Source organism: Pundamilia nyererei, unplaced genomic scaffold (assembly GCF_000239375.1).
Source record: "Pundamilia nyererei isolate P.nyererei 1_Seehausen unplaced genomic scaffold, PunNye1.0 scaffold00217, whole genome shotgun sequence".
In the NCBI taxonomy this organism is placed as follows: Eukaryota; Metazoa; Chordata; class Actinopteri; order Cichliformes; family Cichlidae; genus Pundamilia; species Pundamilia nyererei.
Genome location: NW_005187618.1, coordinates 636,092 through 646,748, shown reverse-complemented (window position 1 = coordinate 646,748; position 10,657 = coordinate 636,092). Strand labels below are relative to the sequence as shown.

The 10,657-nt window shown below is 39.3% G+C and overlaps 1 protein-coding gene across 2 annotated transcripts in view; it reads right to left on the bottom strand.

The window, feature by feature from the left end:
• Window positions 1-8,401, bottom strand: part of zmat4a (zinc finger, matrin-type 4a) — a 157,037-nt gene extending 148,636 nt beyond the window's left edge. For both annotated transcript variants that reach the window (XM_005748241.2, XM_005748242.2), the window contains exon 1: window positions 8,260-8,401. In XM_005748241.2, the coding sequence (XP_005748298.1) occupies window positions 8,260-8,346 (87 nt within the window). In that variant the 5' untranslated portion in view covers window positions 8,347-8,401. The remainder of the gene's footprint in view (window positions 1-8,259) is intronic.
• Window positions 8,402-10,657: the final 2,256 nt, after the last annotated feature.

Below are 10,657 nucleotides of genomic sequence, written 5' to 3'. Positions count from 1 at the left end.
CCTGATGTGGCACACCTGTGAGGTGGGATGGATTATCTCAATATAGCAGATGTGCCCACTACACACATTTGGACTGATTTGTGACCACTGTTTGGGAGGGATGGTTATATTGTGTATCTGGAATGAATTTTAGGTCTCTACGTCCATCCCATGGGGAATGGGAGCAGTAACAAAGGTGTTGCGTTTATATTTTTGTTGAGTGTATGTAAAGAGTTAAGCTTCCTTCTTTCAGGGACAGCGAGGACACTGGACTTTGACTTTTTAGGGTTTGATTGGACACTAAAAACTCCCAGGGTTTGAAATATCTATTATTGGTGTTCACCAAGACATAATAAAAAAGGAAAATAGCAGGTTGCTTTTTTAGTAAAACACAGAAAATCCAGATAATAAATATCTGACATTTTTGCTTCAAAGATTGATGACAATGATTTACAAACCTTCTTGTTAGTTAAACTGTGATTGACTAGTTTGAGTAGAATTTTAATCTGGATCAGAGGAAAAGCCTTAGATCTTGATATGGTATTGATGAAGGAATCAGTATCTAAATAGCTACACTGGTGACGTTGCTTTCTAGCATGCATTGTTCCTTTAGCTTATTCAGAGATGGATTAAAAAATCATTTGAAATTCATTCTCAGTTCTCACTCAAATCATTTGAACTAAATCTCATCTGTAAAACTGAACTCAGTTTTGACACACACAAAAAGAAAAAGAAATCAGTTAGTGGTAAATCAATCTGTACCCGACCAGGACTGTCTGTATATGACTGAAGTTATCCTGAACTGAAATCCAATAACACTGATATATACATATGACAAAACTGAATCCATTTTACATACAATAACTATCGTCGTCACCATCCTCATCTTCATTGTCCTCTTTATCACCATCATTGGCATCATCATCAAATCCAAGCAGGATGTCTGTAGTAATCACTGTTCCTGCCACTCTCTGAATGTTGATTACCCCACAACTTGATTGCAAAGGACTTCACTCTCAGTCTCAGTAGAGGTCTCATGTTCGGCCTAATTGCAAGTCTTGTTAGCCAGTGTAATGCTAGGGTGGTCTGCTGCTTACATATCCCAAAAGACATGAGCTTCAATCTCTGCAGACACCACAATGAGAGGCAACAACCCATGAAATACAAGCATTGTCTTATCCTTATATCTAAGAGGGTCATCAGTGATACATCTGGGGTTAGTGGTAGTGTTTGAGTTTAGTTAATGTTCACCTATTTTATTGCCCATTTGTAGAAGGTTTTAACAGAAAAAACATGATACCAAAATAACTGGGTGAGACTTTATCTGAAAAAGGCAATAAAGGCTCTAAACTGACAGTCAGTCACTTAAGATACTTAAGATGATATCATATTTAACTGTCTGGGTATTTGCTAGGTAAGTAGTAATTCCCTTTCCTTAACAATTTGCAATTAAAAATACCAAGCCTGCATAATTTTTTTCTTTTGGTTCAAATCAAGCGCTTTCAGTCAAATTCTTTATGCAATTTAATGTCACATACTTTTATTTTCAATTTTCACCTTTACTGAGAACATGACACACAATGTTTTGGCCCAGTTACACACCATCACTGCTTCATGGGAAACTGAAGGATGATTTTGGGTTTGCTAAATGTCATATAAGACCATTTTTAAACTTTGACAAAATGATTTAATTCTATCATACATGTCACTTTTACGTTATTATTCAGACATACTAGTCCCATTGTTTGTCACAGTACACACTCTCACTCTCGCCACCACTGTCACTAAGAGCAGGCTCTCTCTCTCTCTGCCTGTTTCTGTGTGCATGTCTGCATCTTCGTGTGCATGGCACAGTGCTGCTAAAAATTTGTACCCTCCTACACAAGTCTCTCTTCCTGATTGGCTGAAGTAAAAGTCCACAGAGAGATAATTTTCTTTTATAGCAACTTGTAGATAGTTGGTAAGAGTTACTATCACATATGTGCATGCATTTGCTCTTAAGCAAGCAGAACAACTATAGCTTAGATACACAACAGACACGCACAGTCAGTATCTTGTGCATACTTTTCCATTAATGCAACTGCTCTCGGAGACTGCAATAAATGTTAGATGCCAATGTTGCTAGGTCCAGCCAAGTAAGACTATTAACGCTTTTTCTTTGCAAAAGTTTAACTCTAAAGTTGACAAGTTCAGACACCTTCAGATTACTGAAAAGCAGTGCATGTTTGAAAGAAAATATAGTGTCTTTTAGGAAATGCAGCTAAAAAAAAGGAAATCATCTAAAAATACATGGGACTGAAGCAACTTGGTGCTGGTCAAGGATTTAGTAAGGAAGGAACAAAGGAAAGTACATATATAATAAGAGCAGCTGTCTCACTTCTCCGTGCACACTTTGAGCTGTAAGCTCTATAGAATCTGCCTCCTCTATCATCGGCAGCATTTTGTCCAGCTGGTGCTCCGGGGCCATGTGAGAGATTCTAACATTGCTCTCAGGGGGGCAAATTAGCCGGACTGGTTGAGCGAGGCTGCAAAGACACTTTACATCCTATTCCACAGACCTGTGCACTGATCTGCCTCCCATTCTGTCTCTATTATTCTGCTGCTCTGGCTTTGGGGAGGCAAAGGCTGGCCAAATTGTAATGTCATGCCTTGAGGTCGAAACAATGAGCATTTGCTTTGTGTTTGCTGCTAAGTGGCCTATTCCCATGCAGTGTGACCCAAGCGGCATCCACAGATCTGCTGAGTGAAAACATTAGCACTCACACTGGGCATACTGCCTGCACTTCAGTAATATAATCAGCTTGGTGTTCAGCCAGAACAGACATTTAGGGCAAATGTTGAGTCGGTGCAACAATAAAATAGTGACACTGGTCGGTCTGATGAGATTAATTCTTCCCAGCGTGGGCATGAGATCAAGGAGGATTCAAACTCAAATAATCAAATAATATGCTGTCAGAGACATAGCTTGGGACATGACAGCACAAACCTGTTGGATGATCCTGTAGTTAAAGTAACTTGGAAATTACATCCATAACAGCTTACACAAAAGCACTTAACTACAAGGTGACATATCCATGCATCTAAGATTTAAAAGACTCTTTTGGGACACCAGAAGTGTTTCCAAGCAAGGTGAAACAAGCGTTGTGTTCGACCAATGCCTTAGTAAATACATGGATAATTATTTTTCCATCTACTGGCTTGATTTCACTAAAGTCCTTAACCCTTTAACATCTGGGTTTAGGGTTAAGATAGATAATGTCTTTAAAAACACATAAAGGGAGGAGGCCTTAACAAAAAAAAACCTGTAATCTAACATTCTACACTCACTGGTCATTTTGTTAGGTACACCTTAGTACTGCTGGGCTGAACACCCTTTTGCCTTTAGAACTGTTTTAATTCTTCACAGCATGGACTATTAAAAAAATTCCTGAAAACATCCCTCTGAGATTTTATTCCATATTGTCATAAAAGCATTCCACATATGCTGCATACCCATTATGCAAATTTCCTGTTCCATTGCATCAACTATCTCTACTGGATTGAGATCTGCTGACCGTGAAGGCCATCTGCGTATAATGAACTCACTGTCATGTTTGCAAAATCAGTTTGAGATAAATTGAGCTTTGTGACATGCTTTATCCTGCTGGAAGCGGCCATCAGAAGATGGATTTAGTGTGGTGATAAAGGGGTGAACATGGTTAAGGAGCAATACTCAGGTAGTCTGTGGTGTTTAAACAATGCTCAGCTGATACTAAGGGGACAAAAGTATATCAAGAAAATATCATCCACACCATTATACAACCAACAACAACTTGGATCCATATTTTCATGTTGTCCACACTTAATTCTGACCCTAACATCTTAATGACACACATCACATCAGGCAGTGTTTTTCCAATCCTGCTGGTGTGGTCTTCTGCTGCTGTAAGATTTGACGTGATGTGCATTCACAGATGCTCTTCTGCATACCTTGGTTGTACCGAGCGATTATTTGTAATTACTGTGGCCTTCCTGCCTCCTTAAAGCAGTCTGGCTGTGATTAAGTATTTGCATTAACAAGCAGCTGAATGGGTGCACTGAATAAAATGGCTTTTGAGTATTTTGAATTTTTGAAAATATGCCTGTTAAGCACAAACTAAATACACAACTCTAACATTAGATGGATAGCCGATGACCTGGTTAAGAGGTAAAAAGAACCATGCTTTGTTTTATTCTTTATAAACAGGGGCACTTTTTGGATGCTTTGTTTAACATCTTATTCAGTAACTGCATTTTTATAAGCAGATACAAGTGGTTCTGCATATTTGAGCTGGAGCTTGTCTGGAAGCTGAGAGAAGATTCCACACCTTTGATAAAGCACACATTATCTTCTGTGATGCAGCTGAGTTTTCTTAGTTGTTTCCTTCAAAACAACTTCCAAGCTCTGTGTAATAAATGTGCTCAGTGCCAATGGTTGGAGCACTTGGTTACTTTGTGTGCTATTTATAAAAATCTCAAGCCCCATCTCAGTTGACCTTCTGGTGAAAGGAATAACGGAGAGAGAATGGAAACAACTTTGGCAAGGATGCAATGGAAAGCAACAAAGAAGCAGAGCAATTTTAACTCTGCAAAACAAACACATTATTGATGATGTGGAAGTGCAGAGCTTCAAAGCCTCTTATTTATAGGCATCACAAATTACAGACAGCATGCGGGGGAATGGAAGTGCTCTTTTCTTCAATTGAAGGTTTTCACAAACAGAAAGGATTGTAGTCATCCTTGGTGGTTGAAAAAAATCACTGGAATATTAAAGATAGGGTTGAAGGAGCTTTATTATCTGACACACTTTATAACATGTTGCTGTTTTGGTGCAGAACCTTACTGCTGAGCTTTAAAAGAGAAATGTTTGTGTCCCAGGGAAAACTCGGAAGCCTTCAACAGTGCCATCTATTGTTCCGCAAGAGGGGAAACTTGATGATATAACTTTAAACGTTCGTATTACTTTAAATAAGGCAGATGGCACTTTGAGCACCCACTTGCTAAAATGGTGCATAATTCTTTTATTCCTTTTCTCATCTTGCTGGGGGCAGCAGAATAAAACACACCTGGGATGTGTCTGGGATCCTTAAGTATGTGTTGAAATGATGCTGCAAGAGGAAGAGTAAGCCTTAGGTAAGAAAACACGTACAATACTCATATAGAATATGAAAGCAAACAGCCTTGAAAAAAGTTTCCTTTCTATTGATCTGCATGGGTTTCCTCCTTACTTTTTTCTTGTTTTACAAAGGGAGGCATTAAATATCAGCGGCCATATACACTATAGTGCCAAATCATTGAGTTCAGGCGTTTCGATCATGAACACAGGTGTATAGAATCTACAAACATTTGTTAAAGAATAGCTCTCTTTCTCTAGATCTCAGTGAATTCCAGCATATTACCGTGATAAGATGCCACCTGTGCAAGTAGAGTCATGAAATTTTCTCACTAAACATTTCAGTCAACTTTTAGTGGTATTATAACAAAGTGGAAGCCACTGGGAATGACTGCAACTCCATGAAGTGGTAGGGCAAGTAAAATAACAGCAGCTTTCGGCAGATTCAAGACTTCATGTGGCCTTCATATTAGCTCAAGAACAATGCGTAGAGAGCTTCATGGAAGGGGTTTCCATGGCCGAGCAGCTGCATCCATGCCTTACATCACCGAGCACAATGCAATATGTCGGATGCAGTGGTTTAAAGCACCACACCACTGGACTCAAAAGCAGTGGAGACATTTTCTCTGGAGTGAGGACTCATGCTTATCTGTCTAGGAATCTGAAGGACGAGTCTGGGTATGGCAGTTGCCAAGAGAACAGTACTTGTCTGACTGCATTGTGCCAAGTGTAATTTGGTGGAGGGGGGAATGTGGTGTTTTTTCCTAACTTGGGCTCAGCCCCTTAGTTCCAGTGAAAGGAACTCTTAATGGTTGAGCATACCAAAACATGTTGGACATGCTCCCAACTTTGTTTCCCAACAGTTTTGGGCCAGTCCTTCTCATCCAACATGTCTGACCTCAAAAATGTCTTCTGTGAGAAAGGTCAAAAATTCCTATAAACACACTTCTAAACCTGTGGAAAGCCTTCCCAGAAGAGTTGAAGCTGTTATAGCTGCAAAGGGTGGGCTGACATCATATTAAACCCTATGTATTAATAATGGGATGCAACTAAGTTTTTATGTATGTGAAGGCAAACAAACAAATTCTTTTGGGAATATAGTGTACTACTGGCTAATACGCAGAGCCTTCTGCCAGTGCAGAGCCAGGTATGCGCAGCATCAAGGTGTTGCTGTAGTTAGAAATACTGCATTTTAATGCCATTTAAGCCAGCTATTTTTATTAAACTGATGTGAATGTGTTGTATTGTGGTGCCACAGTGTAACCCTCCAGATATCCATCCAGAGATCAGTTGTTACTAGTGGAACTGGCAGCTACTGAGAAAAGGGCAACTGTCAGCGGCTGGAACAGCATTAAAAAGGAAAATGCCTTTTCCCCTGTTTTGGAGTACTTGGGGACATGTTGTGTGTGTGTGTGTGTGTGTGTGTGTGTGTGTGTGTGTGTGTGTGTGTGTGCGTGCGTGCGTGTGTGTGTCCACTCTTCTCACATAACTTTCACTGACAGCCCACTGATGTGTCGATGTCGGCTAAGGCAAAAAACATCGCCATCACCAGCGCCCGATATGAATGCCAGAACTGTCAGCAAGTTATCTATGTATGAAAAAAGGGCTCCTATAGTCATCCACATATGCCAGTCCCAATCCAAGTATTTCTAAATGATACACAATACACTGAAAAATATTGATGGTCAACACAACTTTTGATACAATTGGAAAAAAAAAACATTAAAAAGCCGAGTGTAGAGCATTGTGAGAACGTATGTATCAGTCGCTGCATTGTGCTGCACAACAAACAAACAATTATAAGTTATCATTATCTGTGGAATAACAGTAATTTCAATAAGAGCACAAAGAGTACATATCACCACAAAGAAACACGAAGGAAGTTAAGCAGTTTCATTAATTTATTATTATTATTATTATTATTAATAATAATCATCATCATCATCATCACCATCATCATCATCATAATTTATGATTTCTATTCATCCTCTTTATCCTTTTAAAGTATAAAACATGAAGTAGTTGCTAGAAATTTCACATTAGTTTGAAAATTGAATTTTTATTGAATCTTTCTTTAAATTAATTAAATATTAATTTGCATATATGACCATATATGAGTGATTTGCTACATTCCTACAGCATTTTTGTTTTGTTTTTATTACTTAAAAATGTATGATGCAATTTAATTGTGTGTTTCGATGGGGAGGATGGGGGTTATATGTTGACAAGTGCATTTACAGTGGGTAACTTGGTCATTCCACTTCTGATGCTGTACAGACACTAAGCGAACAGCTTCAGTTCCATTCACCACCAAACACAACTAAAGAAAAAGTTCTTCTGTTTTTAAATCTGGTGTTGGGAACCATTCAGGTCAGTCAATACTTTTGAAACTCTTCCCTGAGGCTGACACAGGTGTGTTCAGCTCCTTCCAATCCATCTTACTTGTCATCTTTAAGAATCAGAAAGGGCGTTATTATGCATGTTACGAGCAACCTGGGCTGCTCTATGGGGGGCAGCTGATCGCTTAATGATTACAGTTTGTTCTGCACTGGATGAAGAAGCTACAGACTGCAGGAGAAAGCTTAATGTGAAGAGTGACACACACTCTCCAAAGGTTATTGGAGGATTTTGCCCCCGGGGTAGAAGAGTGTTTGCAGCATTGTGTGTACAGTATTGGACCGCGTGTTGAATTATTTAAAGTTAAATCTCTGAATGGACTAATACACTGAGATTGTTTCTGAATATGCCTTCATTTATAGCTTATCGAGAGGGACTCCCTCGGGGATCGACCAGGGACTGTCACCTTTTCAGCACGCAGGAACATTACACGAGACATAAGGTCAACCTAAAGCAACCAGGCTGCTCTGCTCACTTTTTCACCCCGGTGTGCGCCGCAGCGCGCCGGCAGCAGCACAGCTGCGCTGCGCTCCTTCTGACAGGATCCTCCGTGCAACAAGGACCTCGGTGTTAAAGATATCAGCATGCAACACCACAACCATGCTTGTCCCCTGCAGCAAGGCATCTACATAAAGTCACACTCATTCACTCCTAAACTCGCGTGCACGTCTCTCATCACAGTCTAGAAAAAACCGAGCGAAGAAAGAAAGGAGAAGAAAGCAGACAAGAGCGGTAACGCGTGCAGATCATACCTGTAACTCCACGCTGTAGCCCTGATGGAAATGCGTCGGGAACACCGCCAGCTGATGTTGCACTTGGAGGGAAACTGTATAATCCATGAACCAGAAGAAGATGCTGAAGAGCGGGAGTGAGCAGGAGACGCGTCTGCTGCTGGCAGCGGTACTACACTGTAGTACAATCTAAGCGTGCTCTCCGCCCCGCTGCGCTCCCATTGGCCGCGCGCCGCTCATCAGCCACGTCAGTTGACTTTGAGGCAGCAGGTAGGCAGCGCATCTCCCATTAGCAAATGTCATCAGCTCAGTCGTTTGTGATGTGCAGGCAGGAGCCGGGCTGGGGATGAAACGGTCTGCAAAGAGCCTTTTATGATTCATGTGGAAGTATCGTTATTACTGACATGAGCAGTGGACATTCTGTGTGGCAAAAGCTTTTCATTTTATCTCATTTTTAGTTTTTATTTCATGTATACATCGTTAACCTGACATTACATTCAGCCTTAGCATTTAAGTGCTGAGATTAATCTGTTGGACAACTCAGCAGAGTAAGTTTAAAAAGCAGAGGTAAAGGACATTTGTGCCCTGCAAAGTAAAGGGTCCTTAAAGGGTGCTATCCAGAACCTACACAGCATGCTGTAGCTGTCTACTGCCACTAGGGGACAGTGTCAAAAACATGCGTAATGGTCCTTCTGCCAGCTGTCATAATCACAGACTGTATAAAACATGGACATAGCTTCCAGGTCAGAATAATTAAAGACCCTGTCACATGACCATAAGTGGTGTTAAAGTTGGTGCTGTTTTGCGTCTCTTGATTTTGTAACCTGATGGGTTGCCAACTGGAAGACACGAGTATATGATCATTTCGGCTTTTGCAGCTGTTTTAATGATGTGTCTGTGCAGAAACTCAGAGATTCAGAGATTACACAGAGGGAGGTGCTGCAACAGTTTGAAAACTTGAGACTTTGTAGATAGAAATTTGAAAAAAAAAAAAAAAAGAAAACACTGCAATGTCTTTGCTTCCTGTTTTGACTTCTTCTCTGTCTATGTCAGTGCTGAGGTGGAGGTATTGTCTGAGTGGTGACAACTAGGCAACTAGACAACAAGGCTATGAAACATTTACTTCAACTCCAAACTTTTGAGCTTTATTTAGTGCTTGCAGAAGAAGAAATGGCAATAGTGAATGAAGGCTTAGTCAACCGTAACTAATGCAGAAATACAGAATGAATCACTATTTGCTTTGAATTACTACTTTGCTCACAGCCTGTTAGAATTCTGTGAAACTCATTTTTTACTGATGACTGAAAAATAAGCTGGTGTATAATGAAAAAAAGAAACAAAAGATAATAAAATCAAATCAAATTTTAAAAAAATGTTTTGCAAATTTGCAGCAGAGCCAGGCAATCCTCAGCTGTATTCAGCTATATACAGAGGCCTTCCCAAACCTTGAGATCAGCTGGAGGTTTGGAAAGTTCTCTCGCAAGGCACAAACTCCCCCTCACTTGTTTGATCAGTATCCTCAAGCAGCTTCTCAAAATTCAGAGTCTGTATAACGCTTTCAGTAGTTGGATATATGATGTAGGCTTATAGTTCAGTTGCCATCAAATCAAATTGAGTTATTTTACCCGTGACAACATGATCAGACATATTTTGTTACCACTGTTAACTTTTGATTATGTGTAATATTTGATTCTAACTATGATTATGCTGACTAAACACTTCAGTGTGGCTGTGTATCAGTAAATAATAAATGAATAAAAATCCTCTTTGGTAGTCACATTAGGGGAAATTCAAAACTATGTATAAACATGTGAAAACAACCTTGTTATGTAGAATAACTTAAATCTCATTCATGTATAAAGCTCAGCTTAATGTTAGAGAATGTTTTAGGGAAAGATAAAAATTCAAATTCAACTTTTATTTGTCACGTACACAGTCATACACAGTACGATATGTAGTGAAATGCTTTGACAACTGCTCATGACCTAAAGAAAACAAAAAAGGAAAAGGCTATGAATAAGATAGGAAATAAATATGAAAAATTAAAAAGGGTAAATTTAACTAGGAAGGAATAAGATAAAATATATAAATTAAAGTTGAAAATAAAATAACTGTACAACACAAATTAGAATGTAACAATGAGATGTTAGGTGCTTCTATGTCTGTCTCATCATTATTATTTGAGATTAACCAAGCACTAATATTTGTTCCCATTTGCACAACATGCTGAAAGTAGACTGGATTAAAAAAAATCTTTGCAAATTCTTTCTTTCTTGTTATGGTAGGAAGTCAATAATTCGCTTTGCACTAATTTTCTTTTCTCTTTTTTTGGAAATATGGATTTAACAGATTTGTTTTGCTTTCAAATTATAAAGTTATGGCTTAGATGAGTGATGAAACATTTCTCCAACTGAAAACG